This window comes from Ascaphus truei, unplaced genomic scaffold, assembly GCF_040206685.1.
Source record: "Ascaphus truei isolate aAscTru1 unplaced genomic scaffold, aAscTru1.hap1 HAP1_SCAFFOLD_955, whole genome shotgun sequence".
Lineage (NCBI taxonomy): Eukaryota > Metazoa > Chordata > Amphibia > Anura > Ascaphidae > Ascaphus > Ascaphus truei.
In genome coordinates this window covers 78,644-96,824 of record NW_027457294.1, presented here as the reverse complement: position 1 = coordinate 96,824, position 18,181 = coordinate 78,644, and the positions used below count along the sequence as shown (strand labels likewise).

General features: G+C 48.2%; 1 protein-coding gene across 2 annotated transcripts in view; it reads left to right on the top strand.

Annotated features, from left to right (window-relative positions):
- The window catches only part of POLE (DNA polymerase epsilon, catalytic subunit), a 58,209-nt gene that overhangs the window by 2,917 nt on the left and 37,111 nt on the right, over nucleotides 1–18,181 (top strand). For both annotated transcript variants that reach the window (XM_075585144.1, XM_075585143.1), the window contains exons 4-18: nucleotides 455–499; nucleotides 1,591–1,683; nucleotides 8,285–8,439; nucleotides 9,052–9,193; nucleotides 9,678–9,758; nucleotides 10,195–10,302; nucleotides 10,649–10,759; nucleotides 10,844–10,929; nucleotides 11,049–11,168; nucleotides 12,053–12,185; nucleotides 12,447–12,560; nucleotides 12,833–13,045; nucleotides 15,420–15,527; nucleotides 15,640–15,768; nucleotides 16,351–16,453. In XM_075585144.1, the coding sequence (XP_075441259.1) occupies nucleotides 455–499; nucleotides 1,591–1,683; nucleotides 8,285–8,439; nucleotides 9,052–9,193; nucleotides 9,678–9,758; nucleotides 10,195–10,302; nucleotides 10,649–10,759; nucleotides 10,844–10,929; nucleotides 11,049–11,168; nucleotides 12,053–12,185; nucleotides 12,447–12,560; nucleotides 12,833–13,045; nucleotides 15,420–15,527; nucleotides 15,640–15,768; nucleotides 16,351–16,453 (1,741 nt within the window). The remainder of the gene's footprint in view (nucleotides 1–454; nucleotides 500–1,590; nucleotides 1,684–8,284; nucleotides 8,440–9,051; nucleotides 9,194–9,677; nucleotides 9,759–10,194; nucleotides 10,303–10,648; nucleotides 10,760–10,843; nucleotides 10,930–11,048; nucleotides 11,169–12,052; nucleotides 12,186–12,446; nucleotides 12,561–12,832; nucleotides 13,046–15,419; nucleotides 15,528–15,639; nucleotides 15,769–16,350; nucleotides 16,454–18,181) is intronic.

The window sequence follows — 18,181 nt, the reverse complement described above, 5'->3', positions numbered from 1 at the left end:
CAAAGCCATTTATTGCAGGCCTCTCCCATACAAGCCCTGTGCATTAAGGCCGTAGGTAGCGAGCTCCCATTCAGTAATCAGCAGGTCTGTTTGACCGTGTTCCAATAGAATAAATACTGTACTGTGTGTTTATTTGAAAGGCATTTCCCAGAATCCCTTGCTGCAGTGGAAGCACTGTATGCTAACAGATAATGGGGAATGCAGGGTTGCAGACCTGTCTGAGATGTGAATGTGCTCACACGTGATATTTTTATTTCCTGTACACTGCACACTTCTGTTCACCCACCATAGCGTTTATAATGTCTGGTTCAAACTGAATAAAACATTACCGGTAAGCGCAGCCGTGTTTTTGTTATGCAACATGCTACATATTTAGGGGATGATTCCAAAGCCCTAAATTCCACGGAGACGAGGTTCGATACCTGCTAACTCCCATAACTTGCTCTCTTCACAGGTAGCTCTGCCGTATAAACCTTATTTCTACATCGCTACCAAGAAGGTAAGACTGGGTGCTGGGACTCGGTAACATTGCTTCTGTCCAGTGCAAGTTTGGGGCGTGAGGCAGGGCTGAGGGAAATGTGATGGAGAATAAGTCAATAATTGGCTGCAAATGTTATCATCTGAAAGTCTTTTATCCAAACCCAGTTATCTAGTATCTTTCCTAGTTCACCTCCTCCTCTGAATAGGGTTGCCAGACGGCTTCTCCCAAAAATACTGAAAGCTGCAACGTGCTCGACACAACACACACCTACTCCTCTCACCTCTCTCTGCTCCATGCTGCTTCCTCCTCTCCTTGGCCCCACCCCCATGCTCCTGACACCCCCTGCTAATTGGCTGCCTTACCTAGCAGCAGCCAATCGGGATGGAGGATGCTGCCGCAACAGCCCTGCTCTCTCCGCTCAGGGAAATCCCGCGGCCCCCCAAGCCTGGTCAGATCACTATGGCCAGAGAGATAATACCGGGCGGGCACATACATGTCCACTATTAACTCTCATTTTTTACTGGGCAAAGTGTCCAAATACAAGACCGTCCGGTTCAATACTGGACACCTGGCAACCCTGCCTCTGAATACATATTTCCTCCTCCGTGCTGCGTAATGGGGGCATTGTGTGAAGGAGTAGCGCAATGATAATGTGATTGGCCCTTGATGTTGGTGAACCTGGATAGAATGCCAGTTTCCGCTCCTCGGACAAGTCAACAAATCTCCCCGAGAGAGTGTAAGCTCTCTGGGGCAGCGACTCGTGCAGCACTGTGAGCGCTATATAACGGGAACGTATTTATCCCCTCAATTCCCTAATGTGTTTGTCATTTATTTCTGCTTTTGTGATACACAAGCCCCCACACATCACCCGCCCCCCCACACATCACCCGCCCCCCCACACATCACCCGCCCCCACACATCACCCGCCCCCACACATCACCCGCCCCACCCACATCACCCGCACCAACACATCACCCGCCCCACCCACATCAGTTTTTTCTTCTATCTCATTCGCTGGCAGAAGGGCCGCAATGCGTTTTCCCACAAATATTGTTGTAAGTGCCGTTGTGTGTCACGGCGCTGCCTCTTTGTGACGCCTCCCGTTGCAGGGCTGTGAGAGAGAGGTCTCCTCTTTCCTTTCCAAGAAGTTCCAGGGGAAGCTTGCCAAGCTGGAGACCGTCCCGAAGGAAGACCTGGACCTGGTGAGTAACGGGATATCCCCACGAGGGTTTTTAGTGGGGTTTCCTCTCCGTGGTTTTTGTGCGTCGTCTAATCCTGTGCACTGCATTGATTTAAAAAAACCAAACCAGCACTTCAAGCATCTAAAGCAGTGGGCACCTCCAGTCCTCAAGAACCACCACCAGGTCAGGTTTTCGGGATATCCCTGCTTCAGCACAGGTGGCTGAAACAGGGATATCCTGAAAACCTGACCTGTTGGTGGCTATTGGGGACTGGAGTTGAGCCCCCCCCCGGTGTAAAGTAAAGGTGAGAAGCATTTTCGTCTGATACACGTCACACGAGTATATTTCTCGAGATAAATGTATTTAAATTGGACAAAAAGAAGCCCCTCTTACAGTAGGGTGGGGGGGATCACAAACCATGCATCGATACATATCAACAGTCGCCTAGCGGCGTATAGAAAAGATGTACAAAGAAATAGAGCTGCAACAGAAAAATATATTACCAGACTGTCACCGAGGCGAAGAGACTCGATGTGTCAGGCACAAGAGCAGCCCTTTATCTTTTATTTATACTGAGGTATGGGCGTGTGTAGTAACTTGTAACCGTCACGTATAGAATCTCTGTGTAACTTGTAACCGCCACGTATAGAAGCTCTCTGTGTAACCGCCACGTATAGAAGCTCTCTGTGTAACGTGTAACCGTCACGTATAGAAGCTCTCTGTGTAACTTGTAACCGCCACGTATAGAAGCTCTCGGTGTAACTTGTAACCGCCACGTATAGAAGCTCTCTGTGTAACTTGTAACCGTCACGTATAGAATCTCTGTGTAACTTGTAACCGCCACGTATAGAAGCTCTCTGTGTAACCGCCACGTATAGAAGCTCTCTGTGTAACGTGTAACCGTCACGTATAGAAGCTCTCTGTGTAACTTGTAACCGCCACGTATAGAAGCTCTCGGTGTAACTTGTAACCGCCACGTATAGAAGCTCTCTGTGTAACTTGTAACCGTCACGTATAGAATCTCTGTGTAACTTGTAACCGCCACGTATAGAAGCTCTCTGTGTAACCGCCACGTATAGAAGCTCTATGTGTAACGTGTAACCGTCACGTATAGAAGCTCTCTGTGTAACTTGTAACCGCCACGTATAGAAGCTCTCGGTGTAACTTGTAACCGCCACGTATAGAAGCTCTCTGTGTAACTTGTAACCGTCACGTATGGAAGCTCTCGGTGTAACTTGTAACCGCCACGTATAGAATCTCTCTGTGTAACTTGTAACCGTCACGTATGGAAGCTCTCGGTGTAACTTGTAACCGCCACGTATAGAAGCTCTCTGTGTAACTTGTAACCGTCACGTATGGAAGCTCTCTGTGTAACTTGTAACCGCCACGTATAGAAGCTCTATGTGTAACTTGTAACCGTCACGTATAGAAGCTCTCTGTGTAACTTGTAACCGCCACGTATAGAAGCTCTCTGTGTAACCGCCACGTATAGAAGCTCTCTGTGTAACGTGTAACCGTCACGTATAGAAGCTCTCTGTGTAACTTGTAACCGCCACGTATAGAAGCTCTCGGTGTAACTTGTAACCGCCACGTATAGAAGCTCTCTGTGTAACTTGTAACCGTCACGTATAGAATCTCTGTGTAACTTGTAACCGCCACGTATAGAAGCTCTCTGTGTAACCGCCACGTATAGAAGCTCTCTGTGTAACGTGTAACCGTCACGTATAGAAGCTCTCTGTGTAACTTGTAACCGCCACGTATAGAAGCTCTCGGTGTAACTTGTAACCGCCACGTATAGAAGCTCTCTGTGTAACTTGTAACCGTCACGTATAGAATCTCTGTGTAACTTGTAACCGCCACGTATAGAAGCTCTCTGTGTAACCGCCACGTATAGAAGCTCTATGTGTAACGTGTAACCGTCACGTATAGAAGCTCTCTGTGTAACTTGTAACCGCCACGTATAGAAGCTCTCGGTGTAACTTGTAACCGCCACGTATAGAAGCTCTCTGTGTAACTTGTAACCGTCACGTATGGAAGCTCTCGGTGTAACTTGTAACCGCCACGTATAGAATCTCTCTGTGTAACTTGTAACCGTCACGTATGGAAGCTCTCGGTGTAACTTGTAACCGCCACGTATAGAAGCTCTCTGTGTAACTTGTAACCGTCACGTATGGAAGCTCTCTGTGTAACTTGTAACCGCCACGTATAGAAGCTCTATGTGTAACTTGTAACCGTCACGTATAGAAGCTCTCTGTGTAACTTGTAACCGCCACGTATAGAAGCTCTCTGTGTAACTTGTAACCGCCACGTATAGAAGCTCTCTGTGTAACTTGTAACCGCCACGTATAGAAGCTCTCTGTGTAACTTGTAACCGCCACGTATAGAAGCTCTCTGTGTAACTTGTAACCGTCACGTATAGAAGCTCTCTGTGTAACTTGTAACCGCCACGTATAGAAGCTCTCTGTGTAACTTGTAACCGCCACGTATAGAAGCTCTCTGTGTAACTTGTAACCGCCACGTATAGAAGCTCTCTGTGTAACTTGTAACCGCCACGTATAGAAGCTCTCTGTGTAACTTGTAATCGCCACGTATAGAAGCTCTCTGTGTAACTTGTAATCGCCACGTATAGAATCTCTGTGTAACTTGTAATCGCCACGTATAGAAGCTCTCTGTGTAACTTGTAACCGTCACGTATAGAAGCTCTCGGTGTAACTTGTAACCGTCACGTATAGAATCTCTGTGTAACTTGTAACCGCCACGTATAGAATCTCTGTGTAACTTGTAACCGCCACGTATAGAAGCTCTCTGTGTAACTTGTAACCGCCACGTATAGAAGCTCTCTGTGTAACTTGTAACCGTCACGTATAGAATCTCTGTGTAACTTGTAACCGCCACGTATAGAAGCTCTCTGTGTAACTTGTAACCGCCACGTATAGAAGCTCTCTGTGTAACTTGTAACCGTCACGTATAGAAGCTCTCTGTGTAACTTGTAACCGTCACGTATGGAATCTCTGTGTAACCGTCACGTATGGAAGCTCTCAGTGTAACTTGTAACCGCCACATATAGAAGCTCTCTGTGCAACTTGTAACCGTCACGTATAGAAGCTCTGTGTAACTTGTAACCGCCACGTATAGAAGCTCTCTGTGTAACTTGTAACCGCCACGTATAGAATCTCTGTGTAACCGTCACGTATGGAAGCTCTCAGTGTAACTTGTAACCGCCACATATAGAAGCTCTCTGTGCAACTTGTAACCGTCACGTATAGAAGCTCTCTGTGCAACTTGTAACCGTCACGTATAGAAGCTCTCTGTGTAACTTGTAACCGTCACGTATAGAAGCTCTCTGTGTAACTTGTAACCGTCACGTATAGAAGCTCTCTGTGGAACTTGTAACCGCCACGTATAGAAGCTCTCTGTGTAACTTGTAACCGCCACGTATAGAAGCTCTCTGTGTAACTTGTAACCGTCACGAATAGAAGCTCTCTCTGTAACTTGTAACCGTCACGTATAGAAGCTCTCTGTAACTTGTAACCGTCACGTATAGAAGCTCTCGGTGTAACTTGTAACCGCCACGTATAGAAGCTCTCGGTGTAACTTGTAACCTATAGAAGCTCTCTGTGTAACTTGTAACCTATAGAAGCTCTCTGTGTAACTTGTAACCGTCACGTATAGAAGCTCTGTGTAACTTGTAACCGTCACGTATAGAAGCTCTCTGTGTAACTTGTAATCGTCACGTATAGAAGCTCTCTGTGTAACCGCCACGTATAGAAGCTCTCTGTGTAACTTGTAACCGCCACGTATAGGAGCTCTCTGTGTAACTTGTAACCCATAGAAGCTTTCTGTGTAACTTGTAACCGTCACGTATAGAAGCTCTCGGTGTAACTTGTAACCGTCACGTATAGAAGCTCTCGGTGTAACTTGTAACCGTCACGTATAGAAGCTCTCTGTGTAACTTGTAACAGTCACGTATAGAAGCTCTCTGTGTAACTTGTAACCGTCACGTATAGAAGCTCTCTGTGTAACTTGTAACCGTCACGTATAGAAGCTCTCTGTGTAACTTGTAACCGCCACGTATAGAAGCTCTCTGTGTAACTTGTAACCGCCACGTATAGAAGCTCTCTGTATAACTTGTAACCGTCACGTATAGAAGCTCTGTGTAACTTGTAACCGTCACTTATAGAAGCTCTCTGTGTAACGTGTAACCGTCACTTATAGAAGCTCTCTGTGTAACTTGTAACCGTCACGTATAGAAGCTCTCTGTGTAACTTGTAACCGCCACGTATAGAAGCTCTCTGTGTAACTTGTAACCGTCACGTATAGAAGCTCTCTGTGTAACTTGTAACCGTCACGTATAGAAGCTCTCTGTGTAACTTGTTACCGTCACGTATAGAAGCTCTCTGTGTAACTTGTAACCGCACGTATAGAAGCTCTCGGTGTAACTTGTAACCTATAGAAGCTCTCTGTGTAACTTGTAACCATCACGTATAGAAGCTCTGTGTAACTTGTAACCGTCACGTATAGAAGCTCTCTGTGTAACTTGTAACCGCCACGTATAGGAGCTCTCTGTGTAACTTGTAACCTATAGAAGCTCTCTGTGTAACTTGTAACCGTCACGTATAGAAGCTCTCTGTGTAACTTGTAACAGTCACGTATAGAAGCTCTCTGTGTAACTTGTAACAGTCACGTATAGAAGCTCTCTGTGTAACTTGTAACCGTCACGTATAGAAGCTCTGTGTAACTTGTAACCGTCACGTATAGAAGCTCTCTGTGTAACTTGTAATCGTCACGTATAGAAGCTCTCTGTGTAACTTGTAACCGCCATGTATAGAAGCTCTCTGTGTAACTTGTAACCGCCACGTATAGGAGCTCTCTGTGTAACTTGTAACCTATAGAAGCTCTCTGTGTAACTTGTAACCGTCACGTATAGAAGCTCTCTGTGTAACTTGTAACCGTCATGTATAGAAGCTCTCTGTGTAACTTGTAACCGTCACGTATAGAAGCTCTCTGTGTAACTTGTAACCGCCACGTATAGAAGCTCTCTGTGTAACTTGTAACCGCCACGTATAGGAGCTCTCTGTGTAACTTGTAACCTATAGAAGCTCTCTGTGTAACTTGTAACCGTCACGTATAGAAGCTCTCTGTGTAACTTGTAACAGTCACATATAGAAGCTCTCTGTGTAACTTGTAACCGTCACGTATAGAAGCTCTCTGTGTAACTTGTAACCGTCACGTATAGAAGCTCTCTGTGTAACTTGTAACCGCCACGTATAGAAGCTCTCTGTGTAACGTGTAACCGCCACGTATAGAAGCTCTCTGTGTAACTTGTAACCGCCACCTATAGAAGCTCTGTGTAACTTGTAACCGTCACGTATAGAAGCTCTGTGTAACTTGTAACCGTCACGTATAGAAGCTCTCTGTGTAACTTGTAACCGTCACGTATAGAAGCTCTCTGTGTAACTTGTAACCGTCACGTATAGAAGCTCTCTGTGTAACATGTTACCGTCACGTATAGAAGCTCTCTGTGTAACTTGTAACCGTCACGTATAGAAGCTCTCTGTGTAACTTGTAACCGTCACTTATAGAAGTTCTCTGTGTAACTTGTAACCGTCACTTATAGAAGCTCTCTGTGTAACTTGTAACCGGCACGTATAGAAGCTCTCGGTGTAACTTGTAACCGTCACGTATAGAAGCTCTCGGTGTAACTTGTAACCGTCACGTATAGAAGCTCTGTGTAACTTGTAACCGTCACGTATAGAAGCTCTCTGTGTAACTTGTAACCGTCACGTATAGAAGCTCTCTGTGTAACTTGTAACCGTCACGTATAGAAGCTCTCTGTGTAACTTGTAACCGTCACGTATAGAAGCTCTCTGTGTAACTTGTTACCGTCACGTATAGAAGCTCTCTGTGTAACTTGTAACCGTCACGTATAGAAGCTCTCTGTGTAACTTGTAACCGTCACATATAGAAGCTCTCTGTGTAACTTGTAACCGCCACGTATAGAAGCTCTCTGTGTAACTTGTAACCGTCACGTATAGAAGCTCTCTGTGTAACTTGTAACCGTCACGTATAGAAGCTCTCTGTGTAACTTGTAACCGCCACGTATAGAAGCTCTCTGTGTAACTTGTAACCGTCACGTATAGAAGCTCTCTGTGTAACTTGTAACCGTCACGTATAGAAGCTCTCTGTGTAACTTGCAGATGCTTGAATGTTGATGTAACTTTATATACTGACCGCACGCGTAACCGTGTTTTTAGGGCCACGTGCGCGCAACCGCGTCTTTAGGGCCGCGCACTTGTAACCTCTGGTTTAGGGGCACACGTTCGTAACCGCGTCTTTAGGGCCGCGCACGCGTAACCGCGTCTTTAGGGCCGCGCATGTGTAACCTCAGGTTTAGGGCCGCGCATGTGTAACCTCAGGTTTAGGGCCGCGCATGTGTAACCTCAGGTTTAGGGCCGCGCATGTGTAACCTCAGGTTTAGGGCCGCGCATGTGTAACCTCAGGTTTAGGGCCGCGCATGTGTAACCTCAGGTTTAGGGCCGCGCATGTGTAACCTCAGGTTTAGGGCCGCGCACAGCCTGTGACGCCCGAGCCACAGTGCAGTCTTTATTTGGTCTTCCTGCAGCCGAACCACCTGGTGGGTTTGAAGCGGAGCTACATCAAATTATATTTCCACTCGGTGGACGACCTGGTGAAAGTGAGGAAGGAGATCTCCCCGGCGGTGAGGAAGAACAAGGAGCGAGACCACGCGAGTGACACTTACACAGCGATGCTGTCCAGGTACCGCTGCCCCCTGTCTGGGCACCGCCAGCCGGCCTCCTTCCCAACTTGGGGGAGGCCTAGACGAGGGGGATAAAGTCAGTGACAAAAGTGGGTCAGACAGTCTCAAAGTCGAACACCAAATATGACCCAAACCATTGACCCGTAGGTGGTACTGATGCTGTAATGGTGGGCACACTGGGCCATATTTTCTAAGCAGCGTTGCTTCATAAGTCCCTGCGTAGCATGGATCTGTAAATATGGCCCCTTGCAGCACATGCAAGTAAGTGGGCTGCAACGTGTCTACATTTTATTTATGGTCCTCTGCCCAGAAGGTGCTTTATAGACGGAATCGCTCAGTAAAACCGTTTCTCTATGGCCCATTCACATAAATGCGGCCATGATGTCTTTCAGGGTGGGGAGGTGTCTTATGGCTTATTTAGTATGGCCTGTTGGCTGTCTGTGTCACATTGTCTCTCACTCTCTCATATTGTGGCTTCTCTCACACATTGTCTGTCTCTCTTTCCTTTTTCTCTTTTCTTCTTTCTCTCTTCTCTCTTTCTCTCTCCCCGTCTCACACACTCTCACTCCCCCTCTCCCCCTCTCACACATTGTGGTCCCTCTCCCTTCTAGCGCTCTGACCGGGAGCAGCTTTGCAGCAGAGGAGGAGGGCCCCTCTAAGAAGATCTCCGATCAGATGGAAAACATAGTGGACATGCGGGAGTATGATGTCCCGTACCACGTACGCCTGTCCATAGACCTAAAGATACACGTGGTGAGTAGAAGAGGAAATCCTCCTTTCCAGGGAGAGACGTTTCAGTGTAAGTTGATCATATCACCGGTCCCCAGAATAGCAAACTACGTGTATTAGCATGTCATTTATTGCATCTATATTTTAGTACAACAGCGGCTGTAAGGCAGGTATACCAGGCAGGCCCTCCTACATAATGATCTAAAATCATTAGACATGTATCAATGTTTCTGTCCATATAAGGCCTTCATTGGGATTGATACTGTAATAAATGCACATTACCTAGACTCCTACCTCCTCCTTTATCAGCGGGATAATAAGTAAACCCCATCTCAACAATGTCACAATACATCACGCATTGACTTATACGGTTTTGTTATGTCTTTGTATACGACGTTCTAGGTTCTCCTACAAGAGCTGCTCTGACTCCTTCCATTCAGGTCTATGCTGTCCGGAGTATGCAGCATGCCCTAGTCTTTCTCACTCTGTCTCTCGTGTTGCTTCACAGGCTCATTGGTATAATGTCCGATACCGCGGCAGCTCTTACCCTCCTGAGATAACACGGCGGGACGATCTGGTGGAGAGACCGGTGAGTGTCCCCTCTACAGCCCGCTGTGTCCGCAGATACCCTCCGTAATGTCTTTGTACTGCCATGGGATGTAGTATTCTGCTGCACTGGGAAAGCCACAGCTCTGCACCCCCGCTGCCCAGTAAGAGTGGAAGTGGGAACATCCTTACGCGCTGTTTTCATAGCTATGGTTGCATAATAAACAAGACATTGCATGCACAGTAAAAGATAATATGTTATAGGCGTATGTAACAGTTACAGACCAGATTAAAACGTGAGACCGCCTTAGTTTTGAAAGAACTTAGACTGGTTGCGGCTGTGAGAGTCTCCGGTAGATTGTTCCAGTTGTGGGGTGCACGGTAAGAGGAGCGGCCGGAATACTTTGTTGAATCTTAACTGTATAGAGGATCTCCGGATCACTCACAGTGGCCTCTTACCTGTTCTTACCTCCACGCAGGATCCAGTAGTTCTGGCGTTTGACATCGAAACCACCAAACTTCCCCTGAAGTTCCCAGACGCAGAATCGGACCAGATAATGATGATCTCCTATATGATTGATGGACAGGTCAGTCAGGAGGGCTTTCCGTTACTGATCTCGCTTATCTATAAGGAGCTAACATAGTCTGCAAGTACCCTGGGTGTGAGGCAGCAGGATAATTCAACAATGTTCGCACATACTGGTATAGTGAGCAACCGGGTCCCTGCTCCGGGGAGCTTACAATCTAAAATGGGGAGTGGCAACGCCAAGGTATGATGGTGTAGAGCGGGTGTGTTTGTGTATTATTTGACTCTCAATTCGAGAGTTGGTAAAGTCGTGTGTGTGTGTGTGTGTGTGTGTGTTTGTCACGTGCAGAGGGGAGATTTTGGGGTTCTCTGTCTCCAGCCCTCTTTCCTTCCTGTGTTTTTTTTAGGGTTACCTAATCACAAACCGGGAGATCGTGTCGGAGGACATCGAAGACTTTGAGTTCACCCCGAAGCCGGAGTACGAGGGGCCGTTCTGCATCTTTAACGAGCCGGACGAGGTAACGAGTCGCCCTGGGACATCCTGCTTGGTAGTCCCGTGGTCTCTGTCGCCGGTGATCACTGATTTTATGCTCTTGCTTCAGGCACATATGATCCAGCGATGGTTTGAGCACATCCAGGAAACCAGACCCAGTATAATTGTAACATACAACGGGGACTTCTTTGACTGGTAAGTCCTTGCCGTCTCCTCTTCCTGTTCCCCTCACAGCCTCCTTCCTTCCCTTTTTGTATAGAAGAGGGGCGTCCCCGTCAATACGGACGCTGGCTGAAACTTCCTGTGTGTTGCAGGCCTTTCGTGGAAACTCGTGCCGCGGTCCACGGGATGAACATGCTCCAAGAGATCGGCTTCCAGAAGGATAACATGGGGGAGTATAAGTCCCCTTCGTGCATTCATATGGATTGTTTCAGGTATAAAATACCTTCACATGAACACGCACCTTTCCAGGTTCACCATACCCCTCTTTAATATGGGCTCTCTGCAGTTGATGCAAATGTATGTATGAGTGTATGTCTTTATTTATGTAGCGCCATTAATGTACATAGAGCTTCACAGCAGTAATACACGGGACAATCATATAAATAACAAATAATACAAATAACACATAATGGGAAGAAGCGCTTCAGACATAAGTAACATTAGGAAAATGGGTCCCTGCCCCGAAGAGCTTACAGTCTAATTGGTAGTTGGTAGGAACGTACAGAGACAGTAGGAGGGAGTTCTGGTAAGTGCATCTGCCAGGGACCAAGCTTTATGTATGAGGTGTATAGTATCAGTCACGGTGCTATTCATATGCTCTGTTAAGCAGGTGTGTTTTACGGTGGGTCTTAAAGGTGGATAGAGAGGGTGTTAGTCGGGTACTGAGGGGAAGGACATTCCAGAGGTGTGGGGCAGTCAGTGAAAAAGGATTAAGGCGGGAGAGGGCTTTAGAGACAAAGGGGGTAGAGAGAAGACATCCTTGAGCAGAACGCAAGAGTTGGGATGGTGCAGAGCGAACAAATGGATTTTAATTAATATCCAGAGTCCTGCCACCCCCTGAAAGTGGCTGCTGCTCTTCCTGTAACGCGGGCAAAGACCGCGCCTCCGTATTTCATAGGGTGAGGGATGTTGTAGCCCTAAAAGCTTCCATGGTTTGCTCACTAGCTTGGGGGGTGTACGTGTGTAAGCCCTTCATTCCCAAAGGGGCAAGCAGCACACTGCAGTATAGTTCACACATTTAATGTAGGAATAGGGTGACGTTGTGTGGTAGCCCGGCTTCTCTGGGAAGAGCTGACTGTTTGTGCTTTCTCTCCAGGTGGGTGAAGAGAGACAGTTACCTGCCAGTTGGCAGCCACAACCTGAAAGCAGCGGCCAAGGCCAAGCTGGGCTATGACCCGGTGGAGCTGGACCCGGAGGAGATGTGCCGCATGGCTACCGAGGAGCCTCAGGTACAGAGCCAGCAAACCTCATGTTAGCGCAGGGGGTCACCGAGCTCCGATCGGGGACACCGCTCTGCGATCCCGCGGTGAATGACCATTAACATGGGATCGCGGTGTGATGAGCGGATTCGCAGCTTAGTAAATATCTTCCTCTCTCAGCCACATTGCGCTTCTTATACATGTGCTCCTGCACTGCTACCTATTGCTGTCGTCTTCGCTCCTTTTGCTGTAGATCTTCTCTCCTCTCTCACGTTTTGCGTCCCTCTTTAGGTCCTAGCGACGTACTCTGTCTCGGACGCGGTGGCTACGTATTACATGTACATGAAGTACGTGCATCCTTTCATCTTTGCGCTGTGCACCATCATCCCAATGGAGCCTGATGAGGTAACCAAGAGACCTTGTGGTGTTGGTCTTGTGCCGGGGCGGGGGGATCCTTTGATCTTGGGCTGGAGGGGAGGCCTTGTGCCGGGGGGTAGGAGAGGGACGCGCGCCTTGGTCTTGTGCCGCGCGCCTGTAAAGAAGTCTGATTTATCCATGATGGCTTTATGTATTTTGTTTTGTGGTGCCTGCATATTGTGTGTGTGTGTGTGTGTGTGTGTGTGTGTGTGTGACACGTTGTGTGCTTTGATATTGTATGTAACTCTCACTGATCACAGGTGCTGAGGAAGGGTTCGGGCACTCTGTGCGAGGCGCTGCTCATGGTGCAGGCGTACCACGCAAACATCATCTTCCCCAACAAGCAGGAGACCGTGTTCAACAAGCTGACCAGCGACGGCCACGTGCTGGACTCTGAGACGTACGTGGGCGGCCACGTGGAGGCGCTGGAGTCCGGGGTGTTCCGCAGCGACATACCCTGCCGCTTCAAAATGGTGCGTGCTGGGTAGATGTGTGTGACATGTAAGCGTGACTCAACCAGACTAGGATTCCTACCGGACTCCGCTGCCGATACTATCGCAGTGTCCGTGTTGTGCTTTATCACCGACATTCAGCATGCACACTACGGCAGGGGTTCCTAACATCAGTCCTCAAGGGCCACCAACAGGCCAGGTAATAAGGATATCCCCGCTTCAGCACAGGTGGCTCAGTAAGGCCAGGTAATAAGGCCAGGCCCCAACAGGCCAGGTAATAAGGATATCCCACCTTGAGCACAGGTCCCTCAGTCTTCAACTGAGCCACCTGTGCTGAAGCAGAGAGATCCTTAATAACTGGCCCGTTGGTGGCCCTCAAGGACGGGAATAGGGAATCGCTGCTGAGGTCATTTAGCAACCAGTTGCCAAAACGAATACAAACCGGGAAGTCACCAGGTTTATCCGTGAATATAAATCTGAGTCGTTTTGTTGTTTTTCCCCAAGATTTGCAGCAAGGAGACTGGTGTATAAACTCCAATTTATATCTGTTTTCACTGCTAAAGGTGCAGAAACTTTCCCTTCTCTTTTTCTTGCGTGCCTTCTGCCTTGTCATTGCAGATGGGCAGTTTTGTATAACTACATTTCAATCACACATGGTATAAATTGTGGTGGGTAAATAAGTGACGAAAACCCCCCCCCACACCGTACAGTGTACCGCAAATAAAAATCCCACATGTGAGCACATTCGCTTGTCTCAGGCGGGTCTGCAACCCTGTCTCTCCCCATTACCTCCTTAGCGCTTCCACTGCAGCCAGGGATTCTGGGAAATGACATGCAATTTGTAGCTAAAGGTGTGCTCATTTGCATGTCATTACCCAGAAACCCTGGCTGCAGTGGAAGCGCTAAGAGATAATGGTGAAAGGCAGGTTGCAGACCACGTGTCTCAGGCGGAATGTCCTCACAAGTGAGATTTGTATTTGCTATAAATACATTTTAAAAGCCATATTTATCTCTGGCCGACGACCTGGTTCCGTTGCTGTAAAAACGAATCAATATTTTACAAAACAATGGGCCAGGCGGGAATGGGGTTTTGTTTTTGGTGTGTTTTTAGTTTTAGAAATGAGTACAACAGGGCTGATAGTGTGGGCCGAGCGCTTACATTCTGGGAGGCCACTGTGGGCAGCTAGGACAATTCCACCCCAAGGTTCCACTTCTCCAAGACCGATCCTGTGCACGCTGCCTGCGCTCCTCCCTTTAGGCCGCGGCCATACTCCGAACAAAAGGCCGTACCTCTGAGGCAGGACACCGAGCGCGCCCGCGCGCCGTTCTCCAGCAGACCAATACATTTGATTTTTGTCGCACGACGGCCGGGTCACGCGAGGTGGCTCGGCCAATGACGACGAACCGCTCACGTGACATCACGGGCACAACTTCGACACGCCTCCCCGTCGCGTTTCCCCCCCTCTCCATCCCAAAGGTCGCGAATCGCCTCTGGGGCAGGTGCGCACAACGCCACGTGCTCCGCCCGCCCGCCTACTATAACCGCGGCCTAAGAAGTGTGTTGCCGGTAAAAGGATCAGCCTTGCATATATGGGAAACAAAGAACAGATCCAGCGCTTCTAACAATTTGGGCTAATATATACTAGAGGCATGTTTACATTTAGATCCGACGTCTGTGTGACACAGGAGACATTTGGTTGCATCTTTTGATCAAAACATGATTGAAGCCGCCAACCTCGTCACTGTAACCTCCGTTTAGCAGCTACCTACACAAATATAAGCAATTTCTTATTGTCCTGTGTGCTAAACTCTGTGAAATATGTGAAAAGTGCCCTGAAGGGGTTAAATAAATAAAGCATCTGCTGACTGAAGTTATGATTCAGCGCAAAGACCGATACGACGATTCCTGACTTCTCGCAAGATAACTGAACCCCCGGAGAGCGCCGCGCTTTTGTATAACCGCTCTTGGAACTCGAGCGCAGCATTGCAAACAAGATCACAATTCTTAAAAGCCCGCCAGGGGAATAAAAATGGCGGCCTTCACCTATGTTTCCAAGCGTGACAGGTTCCGGTACAGTGGGTCCTCGCTTATCCGACGGGATGCACTCCCGCAAACAGCCGGCGGGTAACGGGGCCGTTTGGATTGCGGGTCGTGGTTATTCGGGGGCGGTGACCGGCGGATAATGCGTCCAGCGGACTGCATTATGAGGCGGCGGGTGAGGCATCCGACGGAAAGCGGATGCGAGGACCGCCTGTATGCCGGTTAAAAACCCCACTTTGGGAGTCCCTGGGCACTCCGTTTTGGTGAAGTACCTGGATTTCCTTTCACGGGGTTTGCAATCCTTTCTGGTGGTGTCCATGTTGGTTTACTTGTCACACGGCGTCCCCCCCACAGAACCCCGCTGCCTTTGACTTGCTGCTGCAGCGCGTTGAGTTGACGTTGCGTCACGCTATAGAGGAAGAAGAGCAAGTGCCGCTGGAGCAGGTCACCAACCTCCAAGAGGTAACCGCCGCCTGTGGCTGTCGCCCTACCCCCCTTTCTCCCCCCCCCCCCCCCCATCCCTCTGTGAGCTTCCAAATCCCAACACCCCTCCTCCTTCTCCACTCTGCTGCAGGTTTGCGACGAGATTAAAAAGAAGCTGAACTCGCTGAAGGAGGTGCCGAACCGAATAGAGTGCCCCCTCATTTACCATCTGGACGTAGGGGCTATGTACCCCAATATTATCCTCACCAACCGCCTGCAGGTTGGTTGCAGCCCCAGATTGCCGCCTGTGCTGTCGTATCGCGTCGCCCCGGGTGTCTGGATACAAATAAGTTGACATGAATATTTCTCCAGAATAGAGGGTGTTGTCGCCGATTCATTAGATCAAAAAGGGGAAAAAAACAAACATTAAAATAAATATGAGCAAAAATCAATCCTTCTATTATAAATACCCTGCCCCGCAACCTTGTAATTATAATAAAAATTACAAGAAAGAAACACAAAAATGTTTGATTTTGAAAAGAAAGTCTCTTGTCTGTGTGTGTGTGTGTGTGTCTCTGTCTGTGCATCTCTGTGTGTCTGTGCGTCTGTCTCTCTCTCTGTGTCTGTCTCTGCGTCTCTGTCTGTGCGTGCGTGCATCTGTCTGTGCATCTGTCTCTGTATCTGCGTCCCTGTGTGTCTTTGTGTGTCTGTGTCTCTCTGTCTGTGTCCCTCTGTGTGTCTGTGTCTCTGTCTGTGTGTGTCTCTATCTCTATCCACACCCCACACACATCCCTATAAAGTTGGGAGATGAGGGTGTGTCCCGATCTGCACCCGCCTGACCTGCGCACCTATTTCTCCCCAGCCCTCCGCTATGGTGGATGAAGCTACATGTGCTGCCTGTGACTTTAACAAGCCCGGAGCCAACTGCCAGCGCAGGATGACGTGGCAATGGAGAGGGGAGTTCAGTAAGTGGCCCCTTTATAACCGGTTATCACTGCCAAAGGAGCAATAACCCCCGAGTGCCCGAGGGGCCAGCAAACCAATGCAAAACTCTCAGGGTTAAAATCCATGTTTAGGATAATCGGTGGCGAGGTTTCACAATGTTTTTTACAATGAGCGGCTGCTTTAATAATGAATAGTGTAGGGGTAACCCTACTTATGAAGTGGGGGAACCAGGGTTCAATCCCAGTGACCTTTAATATCCATATGCCCTTGGCATGTAAAATGAGATTGTACCTCGAAACGCGTAGGGTTTGTGGTAAATATGGCCCCCCTATTCCCCGGGTGTATAGCAATATTAACGTTGGTTCATTTTATCTTATCTTCTAGTTCTTTCTGTTGTACCCGGTATTCTCTTTGGCTTTATTTCCTTTCTTCCCCTTGGCTATTCTGTTTAAACCCTTATATAAAGCGTTATGGAAGTGGCAGGGATTCCAGTGCAGTTGACACTGTAGCTGTATAGAAAATAATATTGACATGACCCAGCATTTTAAAAAAACGATCTATATTCATTTGCCGAGCATCTTTCCGTGTAGATCACAATGGATCCGTCATTTGCTGATCTAGTAATCCGTTCCTAATGTAATCCTGCAGTCCTAATGGCCGCTGCAGCTCTCAGATCCTTCTCATTCCCACTAATGAAGATTGATCTCCGGCTGCAGTCTTTTTATTGACTCCATGATTAACTGCAGAAGCAATTACTCTCGTCTGTCTGCAAAGTGTCTGGAGGGAGCGGGGATCCCTTTCATAAGCCCGAGCGGGTCATTAGAGACCAAGTTTCCTGCTCATTCTATCTAATGAACATTACTGTAGATGTATTGCTGTTTCTGTTAACGCCTTCAGTGCTGTGCTAATGGGGGTTTAAACCGAGTTCGAGCCAACATTGCGACTCCTTTCCAGCTTTTTAAACCAGAGGTTGGCCAGCACTAGTCTTCAAGGGCCATCAACAGGTTAGGTTTTCAGGATATCCCTGCTTCAGCACAGGGGCCTCCAACAGGTCAGGTTTTCAGGATATCCCTGCTTCAGCACAGGGGCCACCAACAGGTCAGGTTTTCAGGATATCCCTGCTTCAGCCCAGGTGGTGCAGTCTTTGACTTGTTTTTGACTGCACCACCTGTGCTGAAGCAGGGATTCCCTGAAAACCTGACCTGTTGGTGGCCCTCGAGGAGGAGGATGGGTTAAAAGTAGACCGTATCCCTACTCCTGTTTTTATTTATATGCCCTATTTATTTTTACTTACAGTGACCCTTTCCTTTGTTGTAGAATCGATCTCTCGTGAAGAAATCTGGCTCGCGTCGCTTTCTAAAATAGTCTGACGCGTTTCACTCTCGTGGTTTCTGAAACGTAGATCTGTGTTATTGACCCGGATCACCTTCCTGTTTTTTTAAAATGTTAATTTTATTTCGCCCCTCTGGCAGCATAAGGATTAAAGCCTTTTTTTGGCCACTTCATAAAATGAGCGTCATTTGGAGGTGTTGCTCCCACAGAAAACCCTGTTTACTTTTGTGCGATAGGGCGGGAGCATTTTTGCCTGCCTGCCAGCCACTTGAATATCTTGTGGGCCTCTGAAAGGGGAAGTATTTTCTTCCCCCTTAGGCTAAGGCCCCGCTCCCTCCGTCAGCGCTCCCGCGCTGCAGACAGGCGGGGCGCTGACATACACAGACCGCGATATGCGGTCTGTAGGGAGCGGGAGG